At 31.1% G+C, this 13303-nt stretch overlaps 1 protein-coding gene across 1 annotated transcript; it reads right to left on the bottom strand.

Moving 5' to 3' along the window:
• Positions 1-8427: 8427 nt before the first annotated feature.
• Positions 8428-12296, bottom strand: LOC132758263 (uncharacterized). Its single transcript, XM_060749825.1, has 2 exons — positions 11918-12296; positions 8428-10743 (listed from the first exon to the last, which is right to left on the bottom strand). Exons 1-2 carry the CDS (start codon positions 12289-12291, stop codon positions 10647-10649), a joined length of 471 nt encoding a protein of 156 aa, XP_060605808.1. The 5' UTR covers positions 12292-12296; the 3' UTR covers positions 8428-10646.
• Between the last annotated feature and the right edge of the window lie 1007 nt (positions 12297-13303).

The raw sequence follows: 13303 nt of genomic DNA, 5'->3' as shown, positions 1-13303 counted from the left end.
TCAAATAAGAAAGTTAAAGCCAATCGTAGCCAATTTTAGCAAAATCCAAGGATTTATCTTTGAAGGTTTAATTCATGTACGAGTCAAGTCAAACTTCTATCAAGCTGAAATGAAATTGGTTAAGCGGTTTTGTTGTTAAGGAAGTTGTGAGGGAAGAGGTGTTAATAAAAAAATGAAACACTCTCAAATAAGTTTAACACTCAACATTTGTACAATTTTACATAAACATATACTGTATACAAGAAACTCTTATTCTATAAAAAACCAAAACAAAATTTGATACACACCTCTAACAGCCACTTTCTGATTAAAGTATATATTTTTAACATTTTGCATATTTTCCGGATTAATAACGTGACAGCACTTAGTTTTGTCTATATTTTACATACTAAGCAAAATGATTCAATAGTGGCCGTTTTGAAGTATGTATTACTATATAATATATCTGTATAATATAATTAAAATGTTATCGGATTTTGACAGCTTCAACAATTCTTAAAATGAACGAACCTATCATGCTTTTATGTAGAAAAATTGTTCTGCAGATTTTTCCATCCCACATGTTATTGCATTTACATTTATAGAGAAGTCAAACAGACACATGCTTTACTTTTAAAGACAAATTTCTTTCATTGGAGGTATAAGAATCATTTTCTCACAAATAGTCAATATATTTATTCTCAATACTGCTTAAAATTTCATCAACTACCTAACACATTTTCTCAGCATATATTTTCGTGAATAAATTGAAACAAAGACAATGGGATATGTTTCATTTTAATAAAAAAATAAAGTTTTCCTCAAGCGTCTGTGTATTGTTATTTCTCATTAAAATGGTATCCTTATATAAACGCCTCAGGTAACAGTATTTTCACCAGGGATGATATTGTTACTGTTACTCACAAACCCATGTGTTATTTATTTTATTACCCTGAACAAATCATTTCAAAATTTCAACTAAATCTAATTGTAACAAAATTGAATCAAAATTAACAATAACTCAGAAACTATCCATACCTTGCAAGTTGAAAAAAAACAAAACAAAAAAAAAACCAACAAAACAACAACAACAACAAAAAAAAAACGTGACCAACCAATCAACAAACACTACAAAACTTCTTTGTCACATGGTACACTTGCTTTAACAGTAAGAATAACTCCCAGTGGCTTATGGGAAATTAACATTTCAAAAAAGTGAAGGGTAATAAAATAATATGAGATGGATTTATAAAGTATGATCATAGATAATTAAACAAGAGGGTCATGATGGACCTGAGTCGCTCATCAGAAAAAAAAAACTGCTTTTCAGAGTTGGAAATTATTTTTTTTAATGAACTTGCTGACAGGCAAGTTCAGCTCTTTCGGCAAGTTCAGCTCAACTTTAACTTTCCCCACTAGTAATATACTTTCACAACAATAATTTTTATTTTCATAATAAACAATAGGGACACTAAGATGGCCCTAGATCACTCATCTAATCTATCATTTCATTATTGTTTGTTTGTTTGATAGGGTTTTACGTCACACCGGCACAGTATAGGTCATATGGCAACATTCCAGCTTTACTGGTGGAGGAAGACCTCAGGTGCACATCCGTGCATAATTTCAGACACGAACGGGCACCTGAGAAGAACAACCTACGTTTCGTAAGCTAGCTGGATAGCTTCCTCACATGAAAGAACCCATCATTTCATTATTCACTATATAAATTGAAATATTTTGCCCTAATATTTTGGAAAGGCTTTGTTAAAAATATCTATGTTGCAAGTGTGTACCTATGAGACAATGTAGAATTAATGCTGAATAAATGACCACAAGAGCATGTCTTGATAAAAGACTACCTAAGAATGCGTAATAGACAAAGTTTGGTGATCAACCATCAATAAGTTCAGTAGGAGGAGACGTTTAAAGGTATTTCTATTTTTTTAGCTTTAACGGCCCATAAAAGGGGCCAAAAAATTATAATGTGCAAACTTGATAAAAGACTACCTAAGAATGCTACAGACAAAGTTTGATGATCATCCATCAATTATTTCAGTAGATGGTGTTTAAAGGTTTTTAAATTTTTAGCTTTAACGGCCACTCAAAGGGGCCAATAAAATAAATATGAGCAAACATGACAAAAGAGTACCTAAGAATGCTACAGACAAAGTTTGGTGATTATCCATCAATTATTTTTGTAGAAAGAGACGTTTAAAGGTATTTCTACTTTTAGTTTTAGCGGGTCTAAAAGGGGTCAATCAAATTAATATGAGGAAACTTGATAAAAGACTACCTAATAATGCTACATTCAAAGTTTGGGGATCATCCATCAATTAGTTCTGTATGAGACGTTTAAACGTATTTCTATTTTTAGCTTTAGTGACCCCTTAAAGAGGCAAATCAAATTAATATGAGCAAACTTGATAAAAGACTACCTAAGAATGCTACAGACAAAGTTTGGTGATCATCCATCTATTAGTTCTGTCGAAAAAGATGTCTAAAGGTTTTTCTATTTTTAGCTCTAGAGACCCCTAAAAGAAACCAATCAAATTAATATGATCAGACTTGATAAAACACGTCTTAAGAATGCTACAGACAAAGTTTGGTGATCACCCATCAATTATTTCAGTGGAAGCAGACGTTTAAAGGTATTTCTAGTTATAGCTTTAGCGGCCCCTAAAAGGGGTCAATCAAATTAATATGAGCAAACTTGATAAAGCGCTACCTAAGAATGCTACAGACAAAATTTGGTGGTCATCCATCAATTATTTCAGTAGGAGATGATGTTTAAAGGTTTTTTAATTTTAGCTTTAGCGGCCCCTAAAAGGGGCCAATCAAATTTATATGAGCAAACTTGTTAAAAGAGTACGCAAGAATGCTACTGACAAAATGTGGTGATCATTCATCAATTAGTTCTGTAGATATCAATTAGTTCTGTAGAAGAAGATGTTCAAAGGTGTTTTCTATTTTTAGCTCTAGAGACCCCTAAAAGGGGCCAATCAAATTAAAATAAGCAAATTTGATAAAAAAAAAACCTAAGAATGCTACAGACAAATTTTCGTTATTAGCATCATTAAATTTAGTAGTAGAACATGTTTAAAGGTTTTTCTATTTTTAGCTCTGTTGACCTCTAAAAGGGGCCAATTGGAATGAGCTAATATGAGCTAATTGAATTGTAACTGTCACAAGGATGATACAGACCAAATTAGGTAAATCTGCCTATCAGTTTCAGAGAAGAAGATGATTGTTGACGTACGATGACGGACGACGGTAGCCGGAGTATCCCCTTTGATATCTATAGCTCACCCTGAACCTTCGGTTCTGGTGAGGTAAAAAAAAAATCAAGTTAGGCCAGCCAAATAAATGAAACTAACTTTGTTAATAATAATATTTGTAAGCCAGAAAAAATGAGATTAAATAAAAACACTTAATTACCAACAATCTGAGATAATATTATGGATAGTGTAAAGTATGACGTCGATTTGCATTTATAATAAAGATGAAAAGTGTAGTGTATACAATGAAATACGCTCAAAAACGTTATGTCGGGATTTTTGCAATTTGAGAGATAAAATGTTTTAACTACAACTAAGATCTACATTGATGTAATACGAGCGATGATTCTTTCCATAAAGCTATATACCAAAACAGACATACATGTATTTTTTTTAAACAGCAAATAATTTCAAACAATTACACACAAAAGATATATTGATAAGCATTAACATTATGCTTTGCAAAGCAATATATATTTTCAATATATTCACTGGAATATATTAAAAGGCATTATAATTTCTAATAACATCAAGCATTAACATTATGTTCATTATTATATAGATACTATCAAATCAACACAATCATCACCGGCACCAGCATACACACTATCATAAACATGATATATAAACCCTTTCACACCACTGCATGTATATGCGCTCAATATCAATATCCCCATCACCATCATTTTTTTTAATTTATAATTCATCACATAACATCACATCATCCATAGAAAACAAGAATTGTTTCTCTATTAAATGAACGTACACATACATATCTTATTCAATATCATTTGCACATGTTATTGATTCTGATTAAGAGAACTTTGAAGATAAACGTATGAAAGGGTCGTTATAAAGTTTTAGCTTAAATTAAGACTTTAAATCGCCAAAGTATTGATAAAATTAGATACAAATAAGACCCTCAACAAAACTAAAACAAAACTAGAAACAAACTTAACAAAACTAAACTTTTTTATATCTTTTTAACACTATTCAAAGCATAAATATAACTTAGACATTACTCAAAGAAAAATGACCTTTTAACTATTTACCAGACTCTGAAATGCATAAAAGATGAAAACTTTTAAATATTTAAACAATTCAATACATACTAAAATCATTGAAGATATGCTCAATATTTGCATGAAAGTTGCTAGTCTCTTTAAAATACTATGATATCATTCAGTTAACATGTAAAATCTGCAAATATTTCTCTAATGTGAGTCAGCAACCAATAAAATTAAATTGGTTTATATTAAGAATTGTTTGAATAAATATGAATTTGTAAATGGAAAAAGTAGAGGAGATGCGTGAGAAATTTCGAATTGTGTAAAACTATTGTCAATATGAAAATAACATTGGGATGAAACATCTTAGAAATGTATGTACATGATTGTGCTCACACATAGAAATATTTTGACTTAAAATGTAAATAATCGAGTACTAAACCAATCATATTATAAACATCTGATAAATAATCTAAATACAAAATAATAGAGGAATCAACAATAAGACCAGTATCAATCATAATTCAAGTATCATGAATTTCATGATGGAACATATTTGTAGCAGATGCCAGCTTACAATATATTATTGGAGAGGTCATCATCCCTCTCCACGGTGTTCAGACTGATTGCTGGCGGCATTCATTTTTGATTATCTGATTGTAGTGAACGAATGTCATTTAAAGCGTAAAACAAGAAAAGCATTGATGCAAAGCATCAAAGGGCGACGCCAAAAGAATTTGATCCAGATTTGCACCTAAATACTTAACAAAAGATGTGTACTTTATAGCAGTACCATTACATGTGACCTGGAGGCTTGGGCCAGTTTAAGTTGAAACTTAAACCAAAACAGAATAGACTCTGTCTTGCCAAGATGCAAAGACAATTTATAGTCAATTAAGCAATCTTATAAGACTCATGCTGAGTCATCAGCATAATCACAGGCACGAGTATCGGACCTGGGGAAAAAATATGACCAGATGACCAGATTGATAAAAAACTGTGTTTATAAAAACCAGAAAAAAAAATGTAAATAATGAACCCCTTTAAAAATATACTATCAACTTAAAGTATATTTTTAAAGGGGGTCATTATTTACATTTTATTTTGGTTGTTGACACTTTTAAGATGAACACAGGTTTTTTTATCAATCTGGCCATATTTTTTCTTCCCAGGTCTGATACTCGTGCCTGTGCATTATAATAAAAGCTTATTGCTTAGGGTTGAAGACATGTCATTGACATATATTAGACATAAAAGAGGACCTTAAATGAACATCAGGGGGACACCATAGGTACTCAGAGCAGTAGTAGAATGAGTACCAGCCACATCCACCAGCTGCGGTCTATCAGAGATAAGACTTAAACCATGTAAGAATGTCATTATATATGGCAGATGCTTGAAGTTTCATGAAGAAGAAGAAAAACAACTTCTTCATGTGCAGTATAGTGTGTTCAACTGTATCAAATGCCTTTTGTAGATCTAAAAGTATCATGCAATACTGCCTTTGCCCATTTCAAATAATGCAATCTGTTAAATGAATCAAACATGTGTCAGTTAAAAAACCACTTCTTAACCCTGACTGAAACTGCCTGACCATGACTTGAAGCCATGACTTTCATAAGACCAACTGAGCTATCCGGCCGGCTACACATTTTCTCTTTAATAATGAAACAGTTCTAAACCACAACATATTTCCCCACTATATCGATTTGTGTCCGTGAATTTCTTATGTTACAGAGCATAGGAAATTGAACTCATGCTTATATTGAGATTGAGAAAAACTTTGAGCTTGACCAGAACTCAAACCTGTGACCAACATAAGAAATTTTGTGAAGGCTGATTTGTATTTTGCATCAAGGGCACCGGGCAAAAACATGAAAATGCAACAAACAAACCACTTTGTGGTAAATTGTATTTTCATGTTTTCATCTGGCGCCCGGTTACTTTTTGTACTATGTTGGTTTTCATGTGGCACAAATTACCCACTATAAATTCACAGTATATAAACGATTTGTACCCCAACCGGATCTTGTGAGAAGATCTCAACATCAGTTCAGTACAAACAGGCGGGGTGACCAATAAAACTTTTTAAGACGGCTTGCATTTAATCTGTGACGGTATGTAAACATTTGAATCATATTAAGAAATATTTTTCTTTGCTTATAGATACATCTATAACCAGCTTCTTCAAATTTATGCGCATAATGCGTTGCGCTCTTCGCTTCGTGTTTTGTTTATGTCAACACACGCCGATTACACAAGCAAATTTATGCTTAAATTTGTTTTAATTTCACTATAACTCGTATCTGAATCTTAACTTTATTGTCTTACCTCGTCTTACCGCACAGACACTTGGATATCTTTGAATATTGTTAAAAACATAGTAAATAATAGAGGCGAACATTCTGATAACTGTACCCGTCTTGCTAAAACAATTTCAATGATCTGTACCCTACTTGTGTTTTCACTGAACCATAATTTGCGAGTCACTTTTGATGATTTTTATTGTTTTTTGTCTTATGTTCCAAATTATATCTTGTAAAATATGAAGTTATTATGTCACAAGAGCATGACACATCTTTTAGTTCTATATAAGTAACTATAATAGTGCACATGAATGGACCTTCCTCATGTTTTCACTTTCCATGGAAATATCAGCATGAAGTAGCTGGTAATACGAATTAGAAAGAAAATTATTTCTTGACAGGAATGATCAACCAACAAATCTTTTATTCATTTACCATTCATTTTTCTTTGAAAAGATACAAAGCTAAGATATAACATAAGTACTATACATGTAAATGTTTCTACTATTAAGTTAATTATTTTTTAAGTGACCGTATATCAATCCATCCTCCTCGAAAGACCATCACAGGATTTTTTTGACAGATTACTTATTTCAACATGTTGAAAGCTTAACACCTACCATTGATTTCATTATGCTTTTTAAAACACGGTTTTATATTCTCATAAATGCCTTGAATTTCTATTTCTGACATGCGCGACTAGGATCACTCTTAATAAATTATTTTAAGGAGTTTCCTGCATATTTTTAATTGTCTAAAAGGTAGTTTTCACTCTTGCAAGTTTATTTCCACTTATTTTTAAATAGTTTACAGTCTTGCCAGTGTCTAAGACAATCATTTAATTGTAGTTGAGAGTCTTGACAGTAGCTTTAGTGTAACAAACACTCCCCTGAAAACACAACTTAAATGTGGGATCTGTGGAATAAGTTGACACCAAGTTTAAACTTAAACTCTTCGTCATCTGTACTAAAACGTATCTTTTGTCGATGTGTGAACATCTTTAACAGGCGTTTTGATCTTTTGACATTTCTTGACTGGAGATTATTTTTCAAGTCCTCTTTGTCTTGAAACTTTTACTGTTTTTGTAATATCATTTGCTTTTAAAGTCCTTTTTTCAGTTCTTTGGAATAATTCTAAAGTCTTTGGAGTATGATTTTAATGTTTCTGTTGTCAAACTGAGAAATTGTTATTTTAAGTTTTTGTTCTTATGTTAAAATTGTGAACAATAGTGTTTCCGAATTTTTTTTGGAAGAGGAAGGGGACAATGAAGACAACTGAATTTTTCCATTTCGCCTGTCAATAAACAAATAAATACGTTAAATGATAAATGTTCTCTCCATTAAATCTTTAAAAAATACTCACAAGTCAGGGTACAGATAAAATTCGTAAACTCACAAGTAGGGTTCACAATCACCAGCAAGTAACGTTCAGTTTACGGAATTGACCTTCTTGGTTAAACTCTTAATTTAATGTTCAAAATACAGCAATATTGTTTGCAGATGACTAAATTATCGTTTGTTATTGATTATTTTAGTAGTTCGAAATCACAATTTAATGTTTAACTAAATATACCTTAAATAAGACGGATTTTTGTTCGTGTTCATTGTTGATCACCTGAAAGCAGTTCATGAGTTTCGATTATTTTATAGCTTTAATGCTAACATTTATATTATGCATTACTAATACGTTTAATAAAGTTTCTCTTCTACGATATAAATAAAGATTTACTAACCTAACGTCCATAAGTATCAATATAAATACCAATATATTAAATAGGTCAAGCGTCAGCAAATGGCTGACACTGACATCTTCTCACAAGATCCGGTTGGGGTTCAAATCGTTTATATACTGTGAAATTTAGTGCACAAATTTATTCAAGGGCAAGTAACAATCTACTCTATGTACAGTCTGTTGTCGGGTTGACTCAGGAGACCTGGAGGTTGAGACCGGTGTCCCTTCATTACAAATAGATAAGAAAGAAGCTGTCCTTTTCAAACTATGCACATGTTAGAAAAAAAAATAGAATAACTATTCAGAATATGATTTTTTGAGACTTTATTAATTATATTGCTTGATCCAAGTTTAAGGACATTTTCAATCAATACATGTTTTATCATTTATAACTTTAAATGAAAGTCTCATCCCTTTAATAATAATGACATAACTGTATCTCTTTAAATGCATTAAAATTATAAGTCTCAACATATCAATATACTACAGTCTAAGATATACATGTATGCACATATTCATAACATTAATAATTCCCAGTTTATATTAAATAAATATGAAATCCTAACATTAACATTAACATGCTTTTGATGACCTTACAACTGGTGAATTATATACAACAAAAATAGTATTATAAGTAATACCTAAGATAGACAGAAAACAACAAATAATTTAGTAAACATGAGTTACTTCCCCTTAAAATAAAGAAAACCTGAAACCCAAAAGAACACCCTAAACAGCAAAATTATGAAATGCTGCATGCTCAGTTTTATTAAGCTATGCAAATTAATGGTAAAGTATTCATAAAAAATAGATGGCCATGTGACAGCAGTAATTGCAGAAAATCGGATAGCTTTCAACATCCGGATACTGGTACACTTTGTAAAAACAACCATTCTGCGCAACAGATAAATGTAATAAGGATAAAATCAATAGGATAATCGTTTACAACAGTTCCATTACCTATCCTTATACTCAATTGCAGGTGAACTTTCTTCTTGTAGGAAAATTATGAAAATGTATAAATGAATGAATGAACTGATACGGCCTCAATCTAGACCACAACGATATTCGAAATCCGGGTTTTAGTATTGCCAATAAAACTAAGGGACAAGCTGTTAAACTTAGCCTGCAATTTCGTGAAAATAATATCACAATGCACATGCTTTTTACATAAAGTTATTAAATACAAATATAACAACACATTTGTTTACTTGATTTTTACGAATCAAAATAAAACTAATTAACACAACTTGAAATTAAATGCTAATAATAACAGCTCCTTCCATAGGCAAAAATAAAAAGCATTCCATAATAGACGACGCCGCTCACCGGCGTCGCCAATCATTAGGAGCACTCAACAAAAATTGTTTGCGCATGCTCCGTTTCAAAATACGACTTAGCTTAAACGAAAAATCAACATCGAAGTGAACAAATCGGTATATAGAAAAATCGGAAAATATCATTTACATTACTTCGCGCTACGTGGATGTTTCATTCTGTTTTAATCTTTTATATTGTATAAATCGATAAAAAAGTAACAGTGAACATTACAGGTACAATATCACCATGCACTATTATATGACCGAGTGGACCGTGTACCGAAAGTGTGCTGCTCCTTAAACATTTGAACAGGTATGACTAAATAACGCAACGGAGATTTTTTGGGCACAAATGGCACAAACTTTACTCCAGATTTTCCTTAAAATATTGTGCATGGCTGTAGGGATGCATCTTTATATACTGTTAATTCCAATCAAATGTTATAAACATTTTTAATGTAAATATGGGACTTAAAATTGTTTAATTAACAAACTTTATGCCCGTTTTGGAAAAAGTATAGGACATGTTTCCATATACTTACCAAAACATTAACCGAAAATGTACTTATTGAATTTTATTAGAAACTTTTATTTTGATACTACTTTTAATATATATACATGTGTATATCATTTATTTTAAATTTAGTTTGATGACATAACATAAATTACCCCTTATGCGCCGAGGGTTAAAAGTCCATTTCTCCGGCATATAATCATTTAAAGCATTTAGAAAATGAAGTGTTAAACAAACTTTCATTATGATACTATATTCAATATATATAATACATTCTATTTTGTTAAATAATTGTAATTTATAACCATTCATTGTGTCGTTTATGCAAAATTATCCAAAAATATTTTCTTCTTAAAGACGCAAACTTGTTTCGTTAGTATTATTTTTGAAGTTCATTCTGACAAAATAAAGGCTAATCGTAAGGTGAATGAATATACACCCACATAATTTCACAGAATTAAAAAATGAAGTCAAATTTGTCTGAATTTGCATTCTTATATGTTCTTTACTTTTTATTCAGTGTAAGCTGACGCTTCTTTTTCACTTTTTTTTCGTAGAAGCTGACTAAAGTCCAATGAATCGCCATCTCCATGTTTTTTACATTCATTGCTGAAGTAGAGAAATACATATTAAGATTATAAACGATGTTAAAACTAAAAAGAATATGGACACGATTCAAACTGTTCTATTATTTGTTATGCACATGTATAATCATCATCATCATTATTATCATCATCATTATTATTGTATAGATATCCGATGATACACTTATTTACCTTGCTATGTGTCGCATTAATCAATATCTTGATGATAACATAAGTTTTAACAATTACATTGTAGGACACTGTTGTTCTGTTCCTTTTTATATGAAAACAATATTTTAAAGGTGATCTTTGAGAAAAAATATTAATGTGAAAGCATTTTGTACATAATAGTATGTATTAGACAAAATTTTCTTAAGTTATATTTGAATTGTATTTAAAGGCCCATTATGGTCCATAAATGTATTTAATTTTATTTCTCAAAAGCTCATGGTTTCAAAATGTTATTCATTGGCCTATTACCTTAACCATATTTCTGTTGCATTTTTTGGCAATAAGTAGGGCTGTAGTGATTAAGTATTTTGTATGGAAGTATTATATATAATAAAAAAAAACAAAAAAACAAAAAACAGCGAGTTATTTATTACTCAGTACTGTCAAAGTATTAAGACATTTTCGCGTACAGTCGTGTATGAAGGGTATAAAAGATTCAAAGAGGGCCGCCGTCTACAGCTGATGATCAGTCAGGAAGACCGAGCGTCTCTTGTGACGAGATTGAGGAAATGCTTGATGGCGACCGTTGTATGTCAGTGCGAGAAAAAGTACAACAATTCACACGATAATAACTAAATATATGTCAATGACCAAAGTGTGCGCTAGATGGGTACCGAAACTGTTAACGGATCAGCAAATGAAAACAAGATTCCGAGTTTCGAGGGGATTGCAGCAGAATGACGATGTAACGCGGGCCAATGCGACCGTGATGTATATTTACATTGTTTTATAATTTTGTACATTGGGTACAATTGCGCATATTAATAGAAATATGGAAGGAAATTGAACGGTTTGTTTTCTTTTTGAAATCTATCTACATTTTTTCCAAATCAACAATCGCAATGGGAACTTTACAGATACACCTTGTATTATGCAAATTATGTCACTTCAAAATATATGCACATTCGTGCAATATAATTTTTACGGAGTCGCAAAAGCGTCAATGATATGAGATAAACAATATTTACATCATAAAACGTATGCCTTCTAGTTCCTCTTTCCTTTTCTGATAGCTTCTTCTTTCAATTGCATCATAAATTGCAGGTCCAATAACTGGCAAAAGACTAGCTGCTCCACGTGCAATACTTTTTTGAATTGTAGGTTCATTGGCAGTAACTTCTACATTTAATAACGACATTAAAATCTCCACTCGGTCCTGTTCTTTTAGCATTTCTTCTTTCAGTTTTGCATGATCCTTTTGCCCTTTTTCTATGTTTTTTGACATTGTTTTATTCCTTTGTTCATTAAAATCACGCTGTAGTTTAAGTTCATCATTCAAGGCCTTGTATTTCTGTTCCCCTTCCGAATGTTTTCTTTTAAATTCTCCCTGAATTTGTATCATTTCTCTATGGTGTTCATCTGTTGTCATAAGAAAAACGCCAATCAATTTACAATTTAATAAGAGTTGAAACAAAATATATAACATTTGAAACATGCAGTTTGCACGTGCTTCTGTAAATATCTAACAATGTTATTTGACATCCAGTAACGTTTTGATATCAAATACTCTTGTAATTGTTATTAAATATTAAGAACTTTGAATCAGTCTCTTCAGCAAAATGTACACTTAAAGTGATATTATGTGTAAGTGTAAATGGTGAGTCCAAATGTAAACTCAAAAATAATTTGACATTTTGCAATGATTGTTTTTCAAAAATTTCATATATGAAACGCAAAAAATCAATAATCCACGTGACCCACGGATATTATTTATAAATATCTCGTTCGGAATATATCAAAAAGTGTTTCAATTTTTAAAACGAGTATAGCAGTCTTTAAATAATTTAGTTTTTTCATATTTCATATCAATTTTTTTGTTTATCAATACTATTATTGATACAAATAAAAAGTCAATCTGTAGAAAAATACCATTACTAATTCAGAATAACTTTACAGCGAAAAAAATGCATAATGACACTTTCACAAAGATTTTTTTAGGAAAAAGATCTTGATTTTGAGATCAGATATACCGCCTTTGTAATTATATTACTTCGCATCTGAACTCCATATAACACAGAGCACTCAAAATAAAGATCTATTTCCATCCTATCAGGTCAAGACAAACAATCTTTGAACTATATTTTTGGTGGTTGAATATGTTTCTAATAGCAATGTTTTAAGGCTTTCTCAGTCGATTGAAAAACAATGTCGTTAAATCTACCGTTTGCACACACATTTTGAGGATAACAATTTTTTTAAAAGTTCAAAAAGTTTTTTTTTGTTTATTTTATTTCTTTTTTATATTGTCCGAGTAATAGGAAGAGCATTGAAACACGAGGCTATCTGATTTGTACGATGGGGCGTAGCCCCGAGTATAAATTAAATTGCCGAGTGTTTTGTTGTTCTTTTTCTTT

The sequence above is a fragment of the Ruditapes philippinarum genome, unplaced genomic scaffold, assembly GCF_026571515.1.
Source record: "Ruditapes philippinarum isolate M1 unplaced genomic scaffold, ASM2657151v2 ctg1473_1_1_1_1, whole genome shotgun sequence".
NCBI lineage: Eukaryota > Metazoa > Mollusca > Bivalvia > Venerida > Veneridae > Ruditapes > Ruditapes philippinarum.
This window is presented reverse-complemented; position numbering and strand designations above follow the sequence as displayed.